The sequence below is a fragment of the Cygnus atratus genome, chromosome 5 (genome assembly GCF_013377495.2).
Source record: "Cygnus atratus isolate AKBS03 ecotype Queensland, Australia chromosome 5, CAtr_DNAZoo_HiC_assembly, whole genome shotgun sequence".
Lineage (NCBI taxonomy): Eukaryota > Metazoa > Chordata > Aves > Anseriformes > Anatidae > Cygnus > Cygnus atratus.
This window is the reverse complement of record NC_066366.1, coordinates 9,488,305-9,507,090: the sequence shown is the minus strand read 5'-3', so window position 1 is coordinate 9,507,090 and position 18,786 is coordinate 9,488,305. Positions and strand designations below refer to the sequence as shown.

Sequence of the window (18,786 nt, the reverse complement as noted above, 5' to 3'; positions counted from 1 at the left end):
AAATTTAAAAAGTTTCTGTATGGCCATGAAGATGTAGCCTTAACAATATGGATTTGCATTACAAGTTAATGCAGTCTTAAATAGCTAGTCTGAGTTACTATGAGATACAAGACTATTCAATAGCCAGCATGAGCTAAAGTTACTTAAAACTAGCAGCAGCAGCTTTACACTTAACTGGCAGCATTCAGCTATTCAATCAATTTGCAGACTTGGTCCAGCTCCCACCAAAATGAGCAGAGTTCTACTATCGATATCAAATTGAAATGGATTGGGACTTTCACTGACATGTTCTAAATAGCTTAATTCTAATAATGATTTTGAGTGTGCCTAGTAAAGGTGAAAATTTTTTAAATGTTGTCACGTAAAGTATTGAAAATTCAAACTGCCCAAAGGTCAGAGAGAAAATAGGGCTGAGGGAAAGAAATATACCAAGCTGAAAGATGACTTAAAGCCTCAAACACATGTATCAGGAAAAAGAGGGAACATTCCCCATGAAAGCCATGAATGTGGATCCAGGTGTTCTATATGTCAAAAAGGGGCAGGCTTCTGGATGAATAATGCCAAGGTCAGACTTACACTGTCATTTTTCTTCACTGTTTAAACTTCTGCAGTGGTAGATGCTGTATAAATTCCTGAGGAAAAAGTGTGTTTTTGTGAAATATTAGAACTGAAGACTTGTTGTGCTGAGAATACTGGGACAAGACAAGCTGTCGGTCTCCATGCAGCAAGGGAGGGAATGGTCTGGCAGACGCACAACAAATTGTGAACAGGAAAACCAGGCACCCACAGGAGTGCCCACACAGCGGAGAAGCCCCCTTCACCCTCCAACACTCACTGCAAGCTTCATGTCTGGCTCAGGGCGCAAGCCATGGAGCATGTTGGCCTTCCCTGGTAGCGGAGAGGCTGGAGGAACAGCCAAGGTGGTGTCCTGAGCCACCACGTCCCTGTTGGTACCTGGCACGTGTGGGTCTCCAGATCCAGCCACCCTCCCAGCCCTGGGGCTCCTCACCAAACCACGCTGTGGGGCGATGGCTGTGAGATGGCTTAGCTCTGGGCATGTCCCACATGAGGTGTACTTCCCAGCAGAGCCAATGTGGAACAAATGCTGAGGCATTCAAAATCAGATACATAAAAATTCTCAAAATAACTGGAGCATGTCACTTAGTCTCCCTCTGCTTGATCCTGTTTTCTGGGCTGTTGCTGACGGCAAACAGCCACGTATACATTGATCTGCAGTATAAAATTCTCAAAATGAGCGCAATAAATTTAATCTTCATTTGGGTAGGGTTTTTGAAAATTGTATTACTATTTGTTAACTGATTTGGAACCACTCTAATTATTTATGAATATGCTGGTGTTAATGATGACTGTATATGTTGGATGGTTTGGACTTTCCTTTATTTGTCAGCTGAACATGAAGTGATATTTTAGAAAATGCAAGCTTTGAGATAGCTATCTCATGAAAAGCACTTCTAAGTTAAATGACATTGCCAGAAATATTAGTTCTGTTTTGTTTCGTATTTTCCTGGCTGAACTGTACTCTTGACTGGAAAGGTCAGATCTTAGAAGGAAGCCTCAAACCCAAAGAGCTGAAGTTTCTGGCAAGACTTGAACCTCTCTCAATGAAAAGGAAGTAAATATTCACAACACACTACTGACAAAGGTCTAGAACATATCGGTATGCCTAAAATGTGTTTTAAAATGCTTACGCCCTCAAAGTAGGTGTCCTTACCACCTAAATTAATAATATAATTGTTTAAAGAAGGTTGACAGGAAAAAGAAAAAGCAGCAGGTTGTTTTATTCATGTTGATTGGTTAGCAATGGGTAATAACATTTAATGCTAAACCATAAGGTGCTCTGGCCTGAGCTAAAGGAAAACCAGGCACAAATGTTAGTGCTGTGGCTTCCTGTGTATGGTCTGAGTGTGTTTCCACGGGTAAAAAGCTATTTAGTTTAGAGCTTGAGTACTTTTGTAAAACCCCAGTAAAATGCCATCTTGCTTTCAATGTAAATGGGTTTTTATGTGAAGGAAAAGTATGCAGGCCAGGGAGCTTGAAGTGAAACTTCCACTATAAAACCCACAAAGGTCTTATTTCCTTTTTAGTGTATACCCAGTGCAGTCACAAATAAGAGAGAAAAGCATGGTGGCAGCAACAAGAATCAAGAAAACTTACAATCTGAGATTTTACAGAAATGATGCTTCTAACTGACTTTTATTGCTGTTAGAAGTGCTTTAAGTGCAACTCAGATGTTTCTGAACATCTGGCTATAGGCGCACACCTGATTAACAGGAATAGCTGCCAAAAAGTTTTATTCTCAGTTACATTTAACATCCTCTGTGAACAGTAGAATTCAGAAGCATGAGTCTGTGTTTTTCTAAGATACAAATAATGCTTACAGAATAAGCACAGAAAATTTCTATTTACTGGGTAATTTATTCAAGTTAAGCAGTTGTCCCAGTTTTCAGTTAAATGGTTTCCAATTAAAAAGTTGTCCCAGTTAGACAATATAATGAATTATGAAATAAAAAGTTATACACTAAATATGTTATCATTTTTCAAAGTATTTGTTTAAGAACTATTTTTTAAAAAAAGTTCGAAATTTAACATGTGATAAAACATCACTTAGTCAATCGTGTTTTTTAATTAAGCAGTATCTGTGATAATTTTATCTTCAATAACCAACAATTCTTGGTAAGTGTAAAAAAAGTAAGGTTAAAAAGTTTTATAATAAACAGCCAAATTAAAACACATTTTAATCATCCCCTGAAGAAAACTCATAAAGAGACTAGAAATAGTTATGTTTATTTTAAGCAGTTAAAAGTTAAAAACAAAAATAACTAAAAAAAATGAAAAAGCCATCACCATTTACATTTTATTCAATATTGAATGAATTTGAACATGTCACATAAAATTTCTGGGAAAAAAAATACTAAAAGCCTTTAAAACTGTATTTAGGCTGTTCTAATGGGTGTTCAGTATTTTTAATAGCCATGTCTCCCTTCTTTTATTTTTATTTTTGTACTTATGCTTGGAAAAATTTAAATATGGACATTGTGTGTTGTGTAATTCACAGTGAGTAAGGGTAGGTATATTTGTATGTGGATTTGATCTGGAAAAGTGTAATTTATGGACAAAAATTGCTCAGTGCATTCTTTCAGAGGATGAAAAATTGATTTATCTCAGTTTGGTCTGTAAGACCTGATCCTGCAAAAATGCCAAAGGGAAACAACATTTTTGTTTACCCAGACCATGCTTTGCAAGGGTCTTTTCCTCCCTATCAAAACTTGCCTTGTGTAGTTCTACTGGTATTTTGTATTTGTTCTACATTCAGTCTCTAAGGCACGTTAATTGAATTAGGGTCCTTATAAATCTTTTTAATTGAAATAGCAGTGAAGCTATTGTGATAAGAATCCAGGCTTGATAGATAAAATTTTCAGAAAAAAAGAAAAAAAAAATCATTCTGCCATTCGTGGATTATCATGTAAATAAACATCAGTATTTCTAAGTGAGTAGTTCATTTAAAAAAAAAAAGAAGAAAGAAAGAAACATTTTTAATGCCAGGATTTTATTGTTACTTAACGTCAGTTGAATGGTTATCAATATCTGACTCAATATTGAGCCAGATTATCAATATTGGCTCAGTAACCTGTGAAATAAAATCAATATACATGAAAGATACAGATAAAGTTTACCCATCAAAATACTATGATATTGCCAAAAATAAGAATGAGGATAAACGAGGATATGTGCATCATAAATGATACACATAGAAAAACTTTATTAATAAATATTAGCCTGTCCTTTGGAAGAATACCTCTTCACTGTAAACGGAAAATGTTTTACTTGATATGAGTTGTGTTATCACTATGTGTTAGATTAATTAATTCTTTTAATGACAGATACCAATTAAAGAAATTAAATTCTTTTCTTCCAAGTTGATTTTAATATGACTGCAGTTTCATTGAGAACAATGAATTATATAGCATTAGACATTCTTCTGAAAAGAAAGAAACAGCTGTCACCTGTAACTACAGTTACCTGCTTTCTATTAACTACCCAGATTTTCAGTCACCTAAGTAATTTACATATCTAAGAAAACCAGACACCTTGAAATTTGTAAATCTGGTATTCCACTGATTTAAACTTCAACACAGATGGTGCTGAATGGAAAAGTAGTCTAATTGTCTGGCCCACAACAAGTGGCAATCCATCATCCTCTTTGTAGTCTTAATCCTTAGCAACGGACACCGTCAGAGATGCCATTGTGGCCTCTCACTTACCATAAAAACACTATTTTGTATAATTTCATTTTTAATGATAATTGAAATTATATATACTCCTTTTCAAATGTTACTCAATTTGAATATGTATTAACTTTTATAACTAGTGTAGAGTATTTTAATAAGTAACAGTAACTAAAATGTTAATGATGTGAGAAATTACTTCGTCTAGTTCTAGTATCTAATGAGAACTGTCTCTGTCAGAACCAAATTTAATTTCAGTTTTTAAAACATAGAAATGTGCTTATTGTCTGTGTTATGTACTATCTTTAGTAACAACTGCTGATGTTGCTGATCTTTAGGAAAATTCTTGTATGTTAATACACATTTTCCTCTCATAAAGTCTAGTTAAATTATGCAAAATCTAATGAAATCAAAGGATTCATTCTGTATTGCCTGCTCTGTCATGCTGATGAGCTGAACCAGTTGTCTGATCTCTGGTGTGCATGTGACAGTGACTAGTATCATCTCGAGGAAATGTGATGCAGTGGAAATGATGGAATGTGGTCAAGAGAGACTTCCCTGCATCTGAGCAAGAGGTTGACTTCTGCTTTGAAGCAAGATTGCCTAATCGTACATGTTTTTGACTAATGAAACTGTGGCTGCTCTTGAGGTATCTGCTGACAACCGCAGGGCTGTCGAAGCTATACGTATCGCCTACAATATGTGCTGCAAGTAGTCATTGCGCCAACATGTAAACCAAGTTAAATGTGGTTTGTGGAGCTTACGCTAAAACAGCATTTATGTCGTGTGGCTACACGTAAAGCTATGCTACAGTCAGTAGAGTATGTCTGATCTTGAAAAGTCTGTCAAGAAAACAGCATCTGTCTGGGGTAAACCTCCGAAACCTAGTGGGTGAGGGGTGGCAGTAAAGAAAAGCATACTTGCAAAGACTTGGTCGAAGTTGAAATGTGTTACTTTTCCTAAAAGAGAAATGAACAACGTATCCAATTATTCTCCATGCACAAAATGTCAGAATTTCAGAGAGAAGAAAACCAGTTAGTCTAATACCTGTCTACTGTTCCCTTCATAAACAAGGAAAACAAGAAGTAGGCTGTTATTGCAAAAACAATAGTGAAAGAAAACTGAAAACAACAGGAAAATAAAACTGTACCATCTTCCTTCTGGTTACATAGTAATGTGCTGTTAATGACAGAGCAGAGAACTGTGGGAATCTGGGATCTCCTACTGCCCCGAAGTGGGAAGCACCTGCAGATAATTAATTTCCCTGAAATGGGAAGCCTGTTCAACTGTGTCTTGATCCCAGGGAAGGAAAGAGGAGAGAAAATTGTTGTATTTATTTACTGAGTTTTTAAAGCACCTCCTGGATGTCTGCATTCAATATATTGCATATACTTTGTGAAAAGCTGGATCTCCTCCCAAAGGACTCTGCAGGCAAATAATGTTGTGCAAGGTAAAAAGCAAATAGGCCTTCTGCATGGGGTGCAGACTGAGTGCCTGCATCTGACTTCAAGTACAGATCTCCCCAAATGCTTTCTTCCTATGTATTGCATAACTAGCTATTCCTGTGAATTTTCCTTTCATATCTCAAGGGAATGAAGATAGAGAAACAAATCTGGAGTTAACCCCTTGTCTACCAGCAGATAGTAGCATCTCTTAAGGGGTCTACATGCATGAATGTTTGGGTGCTTCCTAATTTCTGTGTTTATTCCTAGTTATGTTACTGTTAATAAGTCCATGTTTAAAAGTACAAAATTCTGTGTCAAATTACAGACAGAAATAAGATAAATGAACAAAGTAATGAAACCTGTTTGAACACTTTGCGTTTTCTGAAAGGATACTATGGAACAATTATAAATACAGTGTGGAATATCTTTTGCTTCTGACATTGAAATTAAAGAGTAAACGTGTGTTCACAAATTTTGCAGATTTAAGCCCTGTTCCCACATAAAAATACACGTTCTCAAGGAAGAAAATATATATATCTTTATCCCTCGAGGCCTTGTCTTTTGGCAAGCAATTCTGACCCAATTCATTTAAAAAAAAAAAAAAAAAAAGTTGTAGATTACATCAGCTTTTTCTTCTTTATTCCCACAGGCACAACAGCTAACAGATCTGGAGCAGAAACTAGCAGTTGCAAAGGATCAGTTGGAAAAGGCAGCACTTGACAAAGTAAGAAGTGTAACGTGATGTAAGCATGTTTATCAGCTGTGAGTGTTTCAGTGTAATTTGACAAAAACAAATGGAATTATTGCAAAAATTCAGATGCATGCTTAATTGCATATACCTGGGAGTTATCTTACTGAAGTCAGTGGAACTAATTACGATGCATGAAGTTAAATACAGCTGCAAGTTATTTAAGAGGAGGGAAATCAAGTTAGAAATAAAGGTTTCAAAGACCCACTGAAAGCAGAATGCTCTTTATGCATTTAAATGCACTAATGAGAATATGCCTGTTAGCTGGTACAATTTTATCTGAGGTTTAGTCTGGATAGAAATGTCTGTCACTTGTTGGGATCGACTGATGTGACAGAGTGGGCTCTTTGGAGGGCAGAGGTGCACTCTCAGGACAGGGAGGCCGTGATGAATCCCCAGGGAAGCAGTTTATCAGAAAGGAAAACACTTCAATATACTGCTAAAGACTATTCTTTTAAAATGTTTGTGTGTACATATATATATTGTTTTTAATAGTTTACTATTTTCAAGTTCCATTAAGCATGAAGAAAGTATGCCCCTTGCACGAAAGCATTTTTCGTTGGTTATCAGTATTGCAATAATTGAAATCTTCCTCTTGATGGAAGATTTACCTCCAGCACTGCAAAAAGTCATCTACATAAACAATGATCACAGCAGCACTATCCAAACCTGAGTGTGTTTCTGATATATCAGGTATTTCTCACTTGTACACTGAACTTAGCTATTCCACATATTAATTGAAAAATGTATACATATTCACAGGCATGCTCTCTCACTAGTGCTGTCTGTGGCAATGACAAGAGGAAAGTGCTTGTAGTAAATACATTCTAAATGCAGTTATTATAATGCAGACACTTCTGAAGGAGAAAGTAAAGAACATTTGACATCAGGAACTTCTAATGAGAATGCTATTAAGAAATTCAGTCTGCAAATTAAAAGGGGATTTGCAACACACTCAACTGACTTCTCTGACCCTATGTTTCATTCTTAGGAAATATTATAGAATTTTAATTTAGGGCTAGGCTTACTGTTGTCTTCTGGTAAATTATCATTGAGAAAGTCTTTGGGATGGCATCGTTGCTCCCATGCTGTGAAAGTACAGTGGAAATGGAGCAGGTAAACAGGAATTAAACAGCAGTGCTAATGAAGGAAAAGGACAAAGTTCACACCAGTGAAACTGCGAACAGCTCTATGAGACTAGAAATAGCCACGCTTGACTACTTCTAACAGCAGAGTAATAAGACCATTTAAGCTTCAGGTACCTTTTTGCCCTGGTCGCGAGCTTTTCTTGCTGAACTAAAAATAGTTAGAGATGTCCAAGCGTCCATCCATGTCTTCAGCGAAGACTTGGCCTTAACAGCTTTGAGAATGTTAGCACATGTAGTTTCTGCTAAAGGAATGGAATTGGTGTAGAAAGCAGAACACATTTTTGGAGCGTGAGCTGTATTGGAAATGAATAATTGAATGGTTGAGTCTCAAACTGTGCCTATAAATAGGCATAAAATTGTATTTTTCCTTTGGGAGGATATCAGAATTCTCTTCTAAATATTTGTTTTAAATATTGTTTGCATTGATGGTAGACTTAGTGTCGCTCAACAGTGTTTTTACGCTGCAGCGTTTTTCTAGTTCCTGTGATGGATCCTTGGAAAACTGACATTTTTTGCATTACCACAGCCCAAAGTATTCTGTACTGCATTCAACCACATATCAAGAGTATAAACAAATCTGGTAAATATAAAAAAATATGCATCATGTTTTGACAGTGTTTTTGACAGGCAGACAGTCTATTTGACCCACAATTGGGTATATCCAACGTCACTGAGAACTTTGTCAAATGACATCTTTGGTTCCGATGTTGTTTCCTTAAGTTGTACTCTCGTGCTGCCCATTTATAAAGCTATTATCTGCAAAGTCAAAATTGAATTTTGCTACCCTCAGGATGAAAACAAAACAGCTTATTATACTTTTACGTCTGTAATGACAAAATGGCTGGATGTAGCCAAGACAAAGCAAGCATTGACGAGCAGCAGAGCGAGGTGAGAGGATGAGAAATTATCAAGAGGATTTTAGGGATCAAGAGGCTACTTTCCCCCCAGAATCAAGAAGAGCCCTATTCACAGAAGCCCATGCTTATTAACCTGAACATGTTTGCTGATGTTTAATGGTGGTGCATCAGGTGCCCAGGCATACACATGCAGGGTGTAGGAAGCATTCAGAGTCATGTAGTGCTATAATGATTGAGTCCATATCTTCAAGCCAAATTAGACAGCCTACTGCCTCTGCCAATTTAGCTGATTTGGGCTATGTCAAATGGCAATTTCTGTTCTCTGTGTAGTCTGTTCTTGAAAAGGCAGATAAAAAGATATATAACATAAGAGTGCTAAGATTTTCTCTTGTCACTTAAAAATTAAAAGATCCCCAGGTCAGATGGATGAAGTAATCCTTACTCTTTTACACTGCCATTAGGTCGAAGACTTATCATCCCGACTCAAGGTTTATACGTTTTAATTAGTTACTCATACAAAATGCTGTCCTCTTTGATGATAATCTAGCTTGCCTCACTGCACACATCGTAAGTGAAAGACACTCCATTTTGTCTGTTTGCAAACAAATGAACTCCTTTCCATCTCCTGTTTCTTTGATTTTCCTTACTGAGCTCTGTACGAACAGTCTTTTTGTGGTTGTCTTTGGTCCTGCCGCTGAAGCGTTCCCTGCTGACTCTTGTTTATTTACTCTTTATTTAAAGAAAAAAAAAAGTGATTATTTCTCTCAGATTGTCTCTACATCATGCATGTAGTATTTGACATATGTAGGATGTTGTATTTTACACATATTTCCCATCAGTTTTTGCTACGGTATATTTCACAATCCTTTATGCATCCATTCATGTATCTTCTAAAAAATCTTTGAAGGCCAAAACGTGTGGATTTATTCTGTATTTATAAGTGCATTTTTAATACAAAGACTAAAAGCAAGATTTTTTTTTTAACACTAAATGCTGAGTAACTTCCCCTGAAATAAGTATAATAAAAGTTACTTCAATAACTAAGTTTTGACTTAAGTGACTTGCAGTGATTGAACAAAGATTTAAAATGAGATTTCTCCAGTACAATAGTTATCTCACTGTTCATACTGCCTCCATTTATTTCAGTGATGGACTGTTGTTTTGATTAATATATCTATCTGTATTTCTATGAGCAAAATAGCAGTATTCTATCTCAAGTTACAAGCACTGTCTTGTAATTATGAGAATAGCAGTGTATTCTCTAATTGAAAGGTTAAAGCACAATCATGGATATGGACAGTCATATTCTTAACAGATTGAAAGGCCTGTGGCTTATTTATTATATGGCGCAACAGCATAATATGCACATGTATATACATGAGGGAAGTCATACTTTTGTTGGATTAAAATCAATCTTTATAACACATGATAATTACTAATTATTCTGAATATTATAAACAAAATTATATGAAAAGCCTGTCTTTGCAATACTTGTGTAATCTGCTTCTTTCTATTATTATATGTGATAATCTGATATTTGTTGTATTTTTGTTCCTTTAAATATAAAATATTTAATAAGTATTTGCAACAAATGATATGGATAAAATGCATGGATGAAAGGGAATAGTGCCATGACTTTTTAAAGTTTCATGTGTAATACACGATAAGTTAATCTATTTAAAAACTGCATTAAACAGCCTTAATTTCTTCTGTTACTAAGAAAAAACAGCAGCTGGTTGTAAATGTGTGGTTTAATGTAGAGAGAGAAAGCAAGCAATTGTGTTCATTATAACACATCTTAAAGAACTGGTGATTTCTTATTTTCCTCAGGAGTCACAGCTGAAAGCTCTGAAGGAAACTGTGCAGCTTTGCCTGTCTTCAGTTCTGCACAATCAGCCTCCTGCTATGAATCGAATGCCTACAAAACCAGCTGCGAAGCTGACACCCCTAGCCACAAAGGGCTCAAATGTTCCATTTCAAGTGACAAGCACCAAGGTATGGTTTCTCCCTCCCTTTTTTTTTTTTTTAAAGCATCTTTGAGAATTTGTCCTGTAGGATCATCAAACTGGAACTAAGGAGGATTTAAAATTCATTGAAAGATTAGGATGAATTTTGAAGATAATTCTAAGCCTGTTTCCAATGTTAATAAACTTTTACAAAGTTGGGAAACGGGTACTTTTATTAACTGAAGAACAAAATTCTGTCACTTGCTAAATGGACCATGTCTGCATGACAAATCTACAAGGAAGATGGATTACATCTAAAACAATTGAGAATGCTAATTCATAGGATTATTTACCTGCCAGACACTGTTAATGTGTTTGTGGCATTACAGCACTAAACAGTGACGCAGTTTGTGTTTTTCATAAAAAAAAGTCTAATATAAAACCAGAAAACGAGTTGGGAAACCCAAACAGAATTTGCCAAAAGGGATCTTTGACTCACACAACATATCCAGGAAACAGGAACAGAGTTTAGGAGAAAGTATGACTTAAAAATAAAATAAAATAAATAAATCTTTAATGCAAAGTATTTTGAGTAAATAGATTAAAGCATTTTAATGCAGTCAAGATTTACAGTGATTGACAGCTATCCTGATAATTTTCATCTCCAGGGTTGCATTTCACTTATGTATTCAACTGATTCAATAAATCTAGCACAAGCCTGTGATTTCAATTACAAAGGAAATTTTACAGAAGGATGATGGATGGACAATTTAATATCCCCCTTAAATTCCCATACTCTTTCCTGAAATAAAAATGGGAATTTTCAATTCATAGTCAATTTGTAATTTTTATACAGCAGCTGTTAATAAACACTATTAGTACAGTGGTTGGAGCCAAAAATTAGTAATCTCTCTGGGTGTAATGAAAATTGAAATATAATTTCAGACATCAGAATATAATTATAAAACTGGATCTCATGTTGCTAGTCTTAAAATAATTATTGGAGGTTCCTTAACTGTTTTACAGGAAAAAAACTTCACTTCCAAAAAAAAAAAAATCATTCACTCTTGAAACAAACCAGTGTATTAATAGCAACCCATGAGGATATCAGTGCCTATTTAGATTAAGATTACTGGTTCTTCATTCTGCAGCAACGTGGGCTCTTCTCGCAGGACTTGTAGGTTGAGCTTCACCCTGGGATCTCTGGAGCACATTTTTTCCTAATGAGTGTGTCTGTAGAATGGTCTGCTTTCTTCTTGTTTTCTTTTTCATCAAGTTGCGAATGTTTGCTCCCATCGAGAAAGCATAGGTGCCGAAAATGTCACTGTGCCTGTGTTTAATATTGATATAGGGTCAGAGGCTTTGAAGTATTTGAATTCTCCTTGGTTTTGCAGGTATTATCGTAGCGCAAAAAAGGAAACGTGAATACAATGTAGAGATTAGAATTGGATTTTTTGACATTTGATTGAAACAAAATATTCTTCATTCTTTTTCCATAATCAAATAGATTTTGTGTTTAATGTTCCTGTTTGTAAAACGTAGCAGTATTTCCATGCTGCAGTCTGAGTCCGCTCTATCCCACAAGTGTTTAAATAAGTTATACTGTCTCTTTAATAGACATTGCTCACATTTCTCTGCACATGGCATATGCCATGAAAATGTCTGCAAAAATAATGGTTTGCAGTCCTGCTCTTCCACACATTGACACCTCATTATTATAAATCTGTGCATTATCTGTGATTATAAAACCACTGAAATCTGCTACTGTGAAATAGGTTGTCAATTAATCATAGTCAGTCCAGAATAATACTCTCTACATCTGAGCTGTATTATGGAAGGCTTCTTTTTTATGACATCCATTCTTATGGGTGTCTTGGCTTTGTTTTAGTTTTAAACCAAGTAAATCTAACTACAGATGTATCGTGTTCTCTATTACATTTGCATAAACATTTCAGTATAGCAGGATAGTATTTATGTGAATGTAAATGTGTTTGATTACTTTAAATAAGTTTTCCTATGTCAAAATGGGAACTCAGACGAGCAGTACCTAAGCATCTTGTCATGTCTGATAAGCAGCAGTTTAACCTTCAGGAAAGAAATGATCATTTGTGTGGTAAATATCTTATTTCAAAGATATTCTCATCCAGCCTAAAAAGTGTTTTCTAAAAGTGTCAAACTTATTTTAAATCTGTGAAAGGGTACATCATATGATGTATGACATCAGTATCACTTTGGACCAGTCATCTACGAGTTTGGGCTGCTTCTTGTTAAAAACAATTTGAATATGAAGGTTGTATTTCTGTAGAGAAGATATTTAAAACAACAACATGGTGTAGATAGGATAATTAGAAATTAAATTGACAGATTTCTTATGAAAGGTTCATTTTAAAAAGTTGATTTGCTAAGGAGCTATTTGGGCCTTTCAGGAGGCTAATATGAAGAAACCTAAAGTGAGTTTAAAAAATCAATGTAAATCTGTGAAGACAAAAAAAAAAAAGTGCATAAATCAGGGGGAAAAATGTTTATCTGGATAGCTCTGGAATTTGGAATAGTGAGTAGTAATGGGAAATTCTTACATTTAAATCATAGAAAGAGTTTGCTTAAATTGATCAGAAGCAGTGTCAGTCTGATGCACATTTTGCTACGTTTTAAATGAGTTAATATGTAAAATTTACTAGAGTGTAAAATACAGGATTGGCAGTAATATTTCAGACCAAACCCACTTGAGCCATCATATACCCATCATAACACGGATGTCAGTGGTGAAAGTATTTACCATTAAAAATGGATTTAAGACTGTGTGTGAGTTCAATGGCAGTAACACCTCCAAGGAAACCACACACAATCAGAAAGCTGGCCATTAATCTTGATCTTTGAGGTCTTTAACTTTCTAGATCATGACAATTCTTTTTATTATATAGTTTCTTTTTGCACTGTTGTGTCCCAGCAAGTAACCACTCTGTATTCTGGAAGTGGAAAATGTTCCCAAGCAAGTTTAGAGTTGCCAGAGCTGGCTTCAGCGGCAGCAATTTCCTTGCCTCATTCCCATGAACAGAGGTCATGAGGAAAGAAAAAAATGAGGAGGAGGGGGAGGGCTAAAACTCCGCTTTACTCTCCCTTTAAATCTCTAGATGAGTGCCTAAGGACCTGGAATTTTATAGGCATTTAGGTACTGGAAGAGTGTATTGTTAATGGGTAGACATTGTAACATTGACTAGGTTACCCGCCTTGGGAAATGTGGTTTGGGGTAATTTGTGAACTGGAGTACTGGTCCTGCCTTCCTATTGAGGCCTTTCATGCACTAACTGTAGCTTGGCATAAAAAACAACTCAGAAGTTGTAGAGCTCTTTTCAAATATATGGAGTCATTAGATAGAATGCATTCTTACTCAGTTTGTTTTAATTCCCCTTTCTGAAAAAAGCTAACATGACACTTAAATTAATAAATATTTTATATAACAGATATCATTCAAATATCTTTGGCTGTGGAGTGTAAAGATACCTGTACCCAGAATGCAACCAAATAAGATTCAGTAATTTGGAATATTAATGGTATACCAAAATCAGAAGTGAAACACAGAAAAAGTTTCTATTTGCAGTGGTGAGGTTGAATACAGAAATAATGGGGCATACAGTGACAAGGATACCAGAATAATCACATTGCTCCAGGGTGTTTTTGCCTAATGTTGTTTCACATATTCCCCAAATCAATTCTTTCATTATAAATGCCGTGTGGGTTTTTTGTATTTTGTGAACTGCACTATCTTAAGAGTAGAAATATCCAAGAATTTTGAACTGTGAAGAAGAAAATAGCACCCCCTTCCCATACAGTGCATAACTGGAAGGAAAGAACGCATTAAATGCCACTTCAGTGTCCTAGTCTTGATAGAGAATATATAGACTGAGTACAAATGAGAACTATCCTTCTGTAGAAAAATAGGGAAACTGCTATTCCAGTGTTGCAATATTGAATGCATTTTTAAAAGATTGAAAAATCTCAAAAAAAAAAAAAAATACACTTTCCTCCTGGCAACTGCTGCAAGGAGCTCTTGCCTCTGTATCAGATATTCTGACTATTGTGTATTCCAATGTATGCGGATCAATGTAAAAATCCAGAAAATTTGAAGTACTGTGTGCTATCATCCTTTCTTTCAGAAATAAATATACTTCATATGCTATCTAAATGAGTTTCAGGAAATTTATACTAGCTTTAAGCTTAGAAAAGTGGTGTTCTGGGGCTCAGAGGGATGAGAGCTTGTGAAACTGTTCAAGGAAGGTACAGGTCTGGATATTTGGTCAGAACAGGCCAGGCCAGACAGAAAAGCATTTTGGAATGGCCATGTAGGAACTCAAGAGCCTGAGTTTTCTGTGTTGGCACTTTTATGGATTTAGGTTAAATATAGGCTTGCAATTATTTTGAAGGCATAATGAGCATCTACTAAAGACACTGACCAGGGCTGCTGAAAATATGAGATGCCTTTACTGTGAGGAGTCTAAGCTTCTTGACTAATTTTTTCAGGGTTTGGTGGTGGTTGTTTCTGCTGTTTGTATGTGTGTTTTTTAACCTAGAAAAAAGTTATGATTCATCTAGGAAAACAGAACATTTCTTAGGCTCTAGACCCTTAACCATTTCTTTCTACAAAACTAGAAATGATTGATATAAATATTTTATATGAACTAATGATAGAGTAGTTAATTACTTGTACTGAATATTAGTTATAGAAAATTGTGTATCATATTACTGATGAGACTAGGATATTATAGTGATAATTGACTAGAAATTTGAAAGGATCTGTAATTACATATGTAGATTTCTTCAAAATATGCATAAACATTTTGAAAGACCGAAGAAACATTTGGAATGTGTAGGTTGGGTCCAGTCTGTGTTTACGAAGGCTGAACAACTTTTTATTTTTATTTGTAGATCCTTGAAAACTAATACAATAACTTTAGATTAAAGAAAAATTAACAAGCTGAGTGTAGCAATATATCATCTCTTCCTTCTCCCTTTGTAGGTCTGGACAGAAACCTAAAACAGAACAAATTACGTAAGGAAATAATTTCTGTTTTCTAAAAGTGGAACTGTTACTGATCAGATAATGTGTTGTAACATTCCAGTACAAATGAAGGTTCTGACTCCTGAACAAAGCAGCTGCAAATTTGTTGCTCAAGAAACTATGAAAAAAAAAAACGAATAAAATTGTGGATTTACTTGTGTCATAAGAAAGATTAAGACTCTAAAATCTTTTTGAATGCATCTGATTATTTTTACTTAGGGCGACTTCTGTTGCTACAACATGCTGAAAAAATAACTAGGAAATTATTTCTCTTTAGGTAGTAAATTTCAATCTGACTGTTGTATTGTGTCAGGAAGTATTCCAAATTTTGTTAGTAATAACCCCACTTCAGAGATCAAATGTCAAGTCCAAGGTGTTCTCTTGAAAAATAAAAGATGCTAGGCTGAATTTTAAAAAATGTTAGTGTAAGGGATTGGATACTTGACATTCACAATATGCATATGCTTTTTGATAACATAGTCTCTCTTTCGTGGGAGAAAACCAAGCTCTATAAAGCAAAATATTTATGATTGTTCTTTTCCAATTTTCTATTGATTTTGCTGAGTGCTTCCTTGCTGTTGCCCAAATCAATTTGATCACTTTCTGCATCTACCTGGTATTTTGGACCATGAGGGCAGAGTAGCTCAAGGTTTTCCTCTTTTCCCACTTCCTTTCATTTTTCTCTTCCTTGTTTCTAAGTAGTGATCATTTCTCCTAACATACTACTTTTGAGCATTTTTCTCTCTTTCTGTCTAGCTAAATATTCCTCTCTGAGTCTCCTATTCCTTAATAAATTACGTGACATGGTTTTCCTATAAAATGAATATTCAGGCCTCAGGGTCCCGTGTTGTCTGAGGCACGTTTTTTTAAAGGGTCTGTTTCAAAAAGATCATAAAATAAAAGCTTAGACCTGAAACGGTGATGGATTTTAAACAAAAATTTAGCCTGTTTAGTTAGTTGTGGTGGTAAGTGAAAACTCCATGTAATTGTGAAAAACACGTAGAGCAAAACTTCTTTGATTTAAAATTGAACTCCAGGATAATACAAACCAATACGGATGTAGCCATGTGTGTTCGAATCTCTTTGGAAATTCTGTGTTCACAATGGAGGAGAAAAATAAATAAATGTGTACCCGCTTTTACAAGAGGAAATGGGTTGAAGCTAAGGGCACAAAATACAACATGTGTGGCCAACTATGAGTAAACAGAAAAAACGTCAAGGACAGTGAGTAGAACCGTGTTCCATTAAAGCCTTAGGAAGGCTGCCTCTGTGGTAGCTCACTGCTTTTCTACGTTTGTTTCCTCCACCTTTATTTCTGACAGAGTTAATGAGATATCACTGGCACCTGCAATTTCAGTGACCTATAGTTCATTGCCTTCAGTACAGGGATTAGGAAATGGTAATTAAAAAAAGAAAAAGGCTATTACTAAATGCAGTCGGCCATATGTGTAATATGCAGTAATGACATCCAATCGTATAACCCTTTCCTAACACACAAACATTATGAAAGTAAAATAGCATTGAAAAATTACATCTTCCTTTGGTTTAGAATTTAATTTCAAAGTGAGTAAGGAATACGTGCCCTTCTAAGGTACTTACATTACAGAGCTCAGGTACTAAAAGTATCTTTAAGCCTAATGTAGTAAGACTTTGTTTTTAGAAAGATGAAAAGTAATCTAATCGCAGAAGCATGACTAGCATAAACTATTGCCTCATGAAGGTCTCTCCTGTTCTGTTTTTTATAGTTCTCTTTAGGCTTATAGACTTCTATTATCATTTTGATCAATTAGATACCAACCATAGTCTTGTATTATTTTTGCTTTAATAATGATTCATAAGAGAACAGCAACTGTTTCTCATAGCTTTTACTTCCTGAATTTGTTTCAGATTGAATGTTTTTCTTATTTCCTCAGAAAGCTTCCACAGAACTTTTTCTAGAGTCCTTTCTCTTCAGTGACTAATTTTTAATAAAATTTTATTACATGCAGGAAAACATTTAACACCAGAGATCATTAAATTGAAAGCTGAAGCTGTTTGATTTTATTGCTTATTTTTAAGAAGTCTTCATTATTAGAACATTATCTTGACAGTAAGTTAGTTTTAGAGACTTTTTTATTTATTTTCTAACTAAGTACAATCAAGGGAAACTGGAGGGGGAAAAAAGCACCTGGCATCTCTTATGTAGTCCCTATCCCAGAACTACATCATTCTCATTGAAATTTCTGACATGATCTTTATAATTACCCTCATTTCATAGATTAAGTGTTTGACCTCTCTCCTTCTTGTAATCGGGTATAAGTAGCTGAACTGGACCATTACCCTAGGGATCCTGTGACTCTGAAATTGGCAGAGGGCTAATGGGCTGAGGGCTAATTTGTGACTACTGCTCTTTCTCTGGCTGTTAAATGCCGTTCTGTTTGCCTGTGTATGAAGAACTCTCTCCAAAGAATGTCCTTTTTTTTTTAAAAAAAAAAAAAAAAAAAAAAGTCTTATTTCTATAAAGTCTCCCACAATACTGTGGACTACCATTTGACAGTGGCTGAAAAATTGATGGGAGCATGTCACGTTTAAATTTCCTAAGGGATGTGTAAAATACTATCAAAGAAAAAAAGGTCATTAGGTATAGCTAATGGTCTTGCATGGACCTGGGGTAATCTGGGATAAGCAAACAATTTACATTAATCTTCTCAAATTCTGCTACAGTCTAAAACCAGGCGTCAGTGCTAGAGCAGCCTCAAGCTGGCTGTGAGGATAAATAGGTTTCTGGAAAAGCTTATTATTCTTTTTCTCTATCAAAGGGAGAGGAGATCCCCTTAATTTCATATCAGGTGTTGTATTTTTAGAGATATCTGTCCTCTCCTACTCAAGTGATGGACTTTTTCAACATGTTTTTTTGTTTGTTGTCTCCCCTGTTGACAGTGGACATGATTGGGTGAAAATAGAATATTTTTAATTTTAGTTCAGGTTCCACTTAGCAGAGAGCTAGTAACACATTGCTTTATCTTACGACTTTACAAGCTGATGCGCTTGTTACATGTTCCACTAGAAATCATGGTTATATAAAGAGGCTGTCCATTGTAATTCTTCATTTTTTGATGACAGCAATGAAAAAGAAACTGAATTTTTGTGCCTTTTCAAGTCCATATTAGTAAATCAGTTTTAAAATTTGTTAGTATTAATGCTTTTTTCTAAGAGTGTTCTGTGTAAAAAGATATGAAATGTGCAGAAGATCTAACTAAGCATTTTAAAAGGCTTACAAGCTTGAATGTAATTGTGGAAGTACTCCCAAGGGGATTTTGTTACCCAAGGATGCACTAAAGCTTTATATGATAATTATTA

General features: G+C 35.3%; 1 protein-coding gene across 1 annotated transcript in view; it reads left to right on the top strand.

Annotated features, from left to right (window-relative positions):
- The window catches only part of LUZP2 (leucine zipper protein 2), a 191,372-nt gene that overhangs the window by 137,827 nt on the left and 34,759 nt on the right, over positions 1–18,786 (top strand). The window contains exons 8-9 of the mRNA XM_035550448.2: positions 6,342–6,416; positions 10,276–10,440. Coding sequence (XP_035406341.1) covers positions 6,342–6,416; positions 10,276–10,440 — 240 coding nt within the window. The remainder of the gene's footprint in view (positions 1–6,341; positions 6,417–10,275; positions 10,441–18,786) is intronic.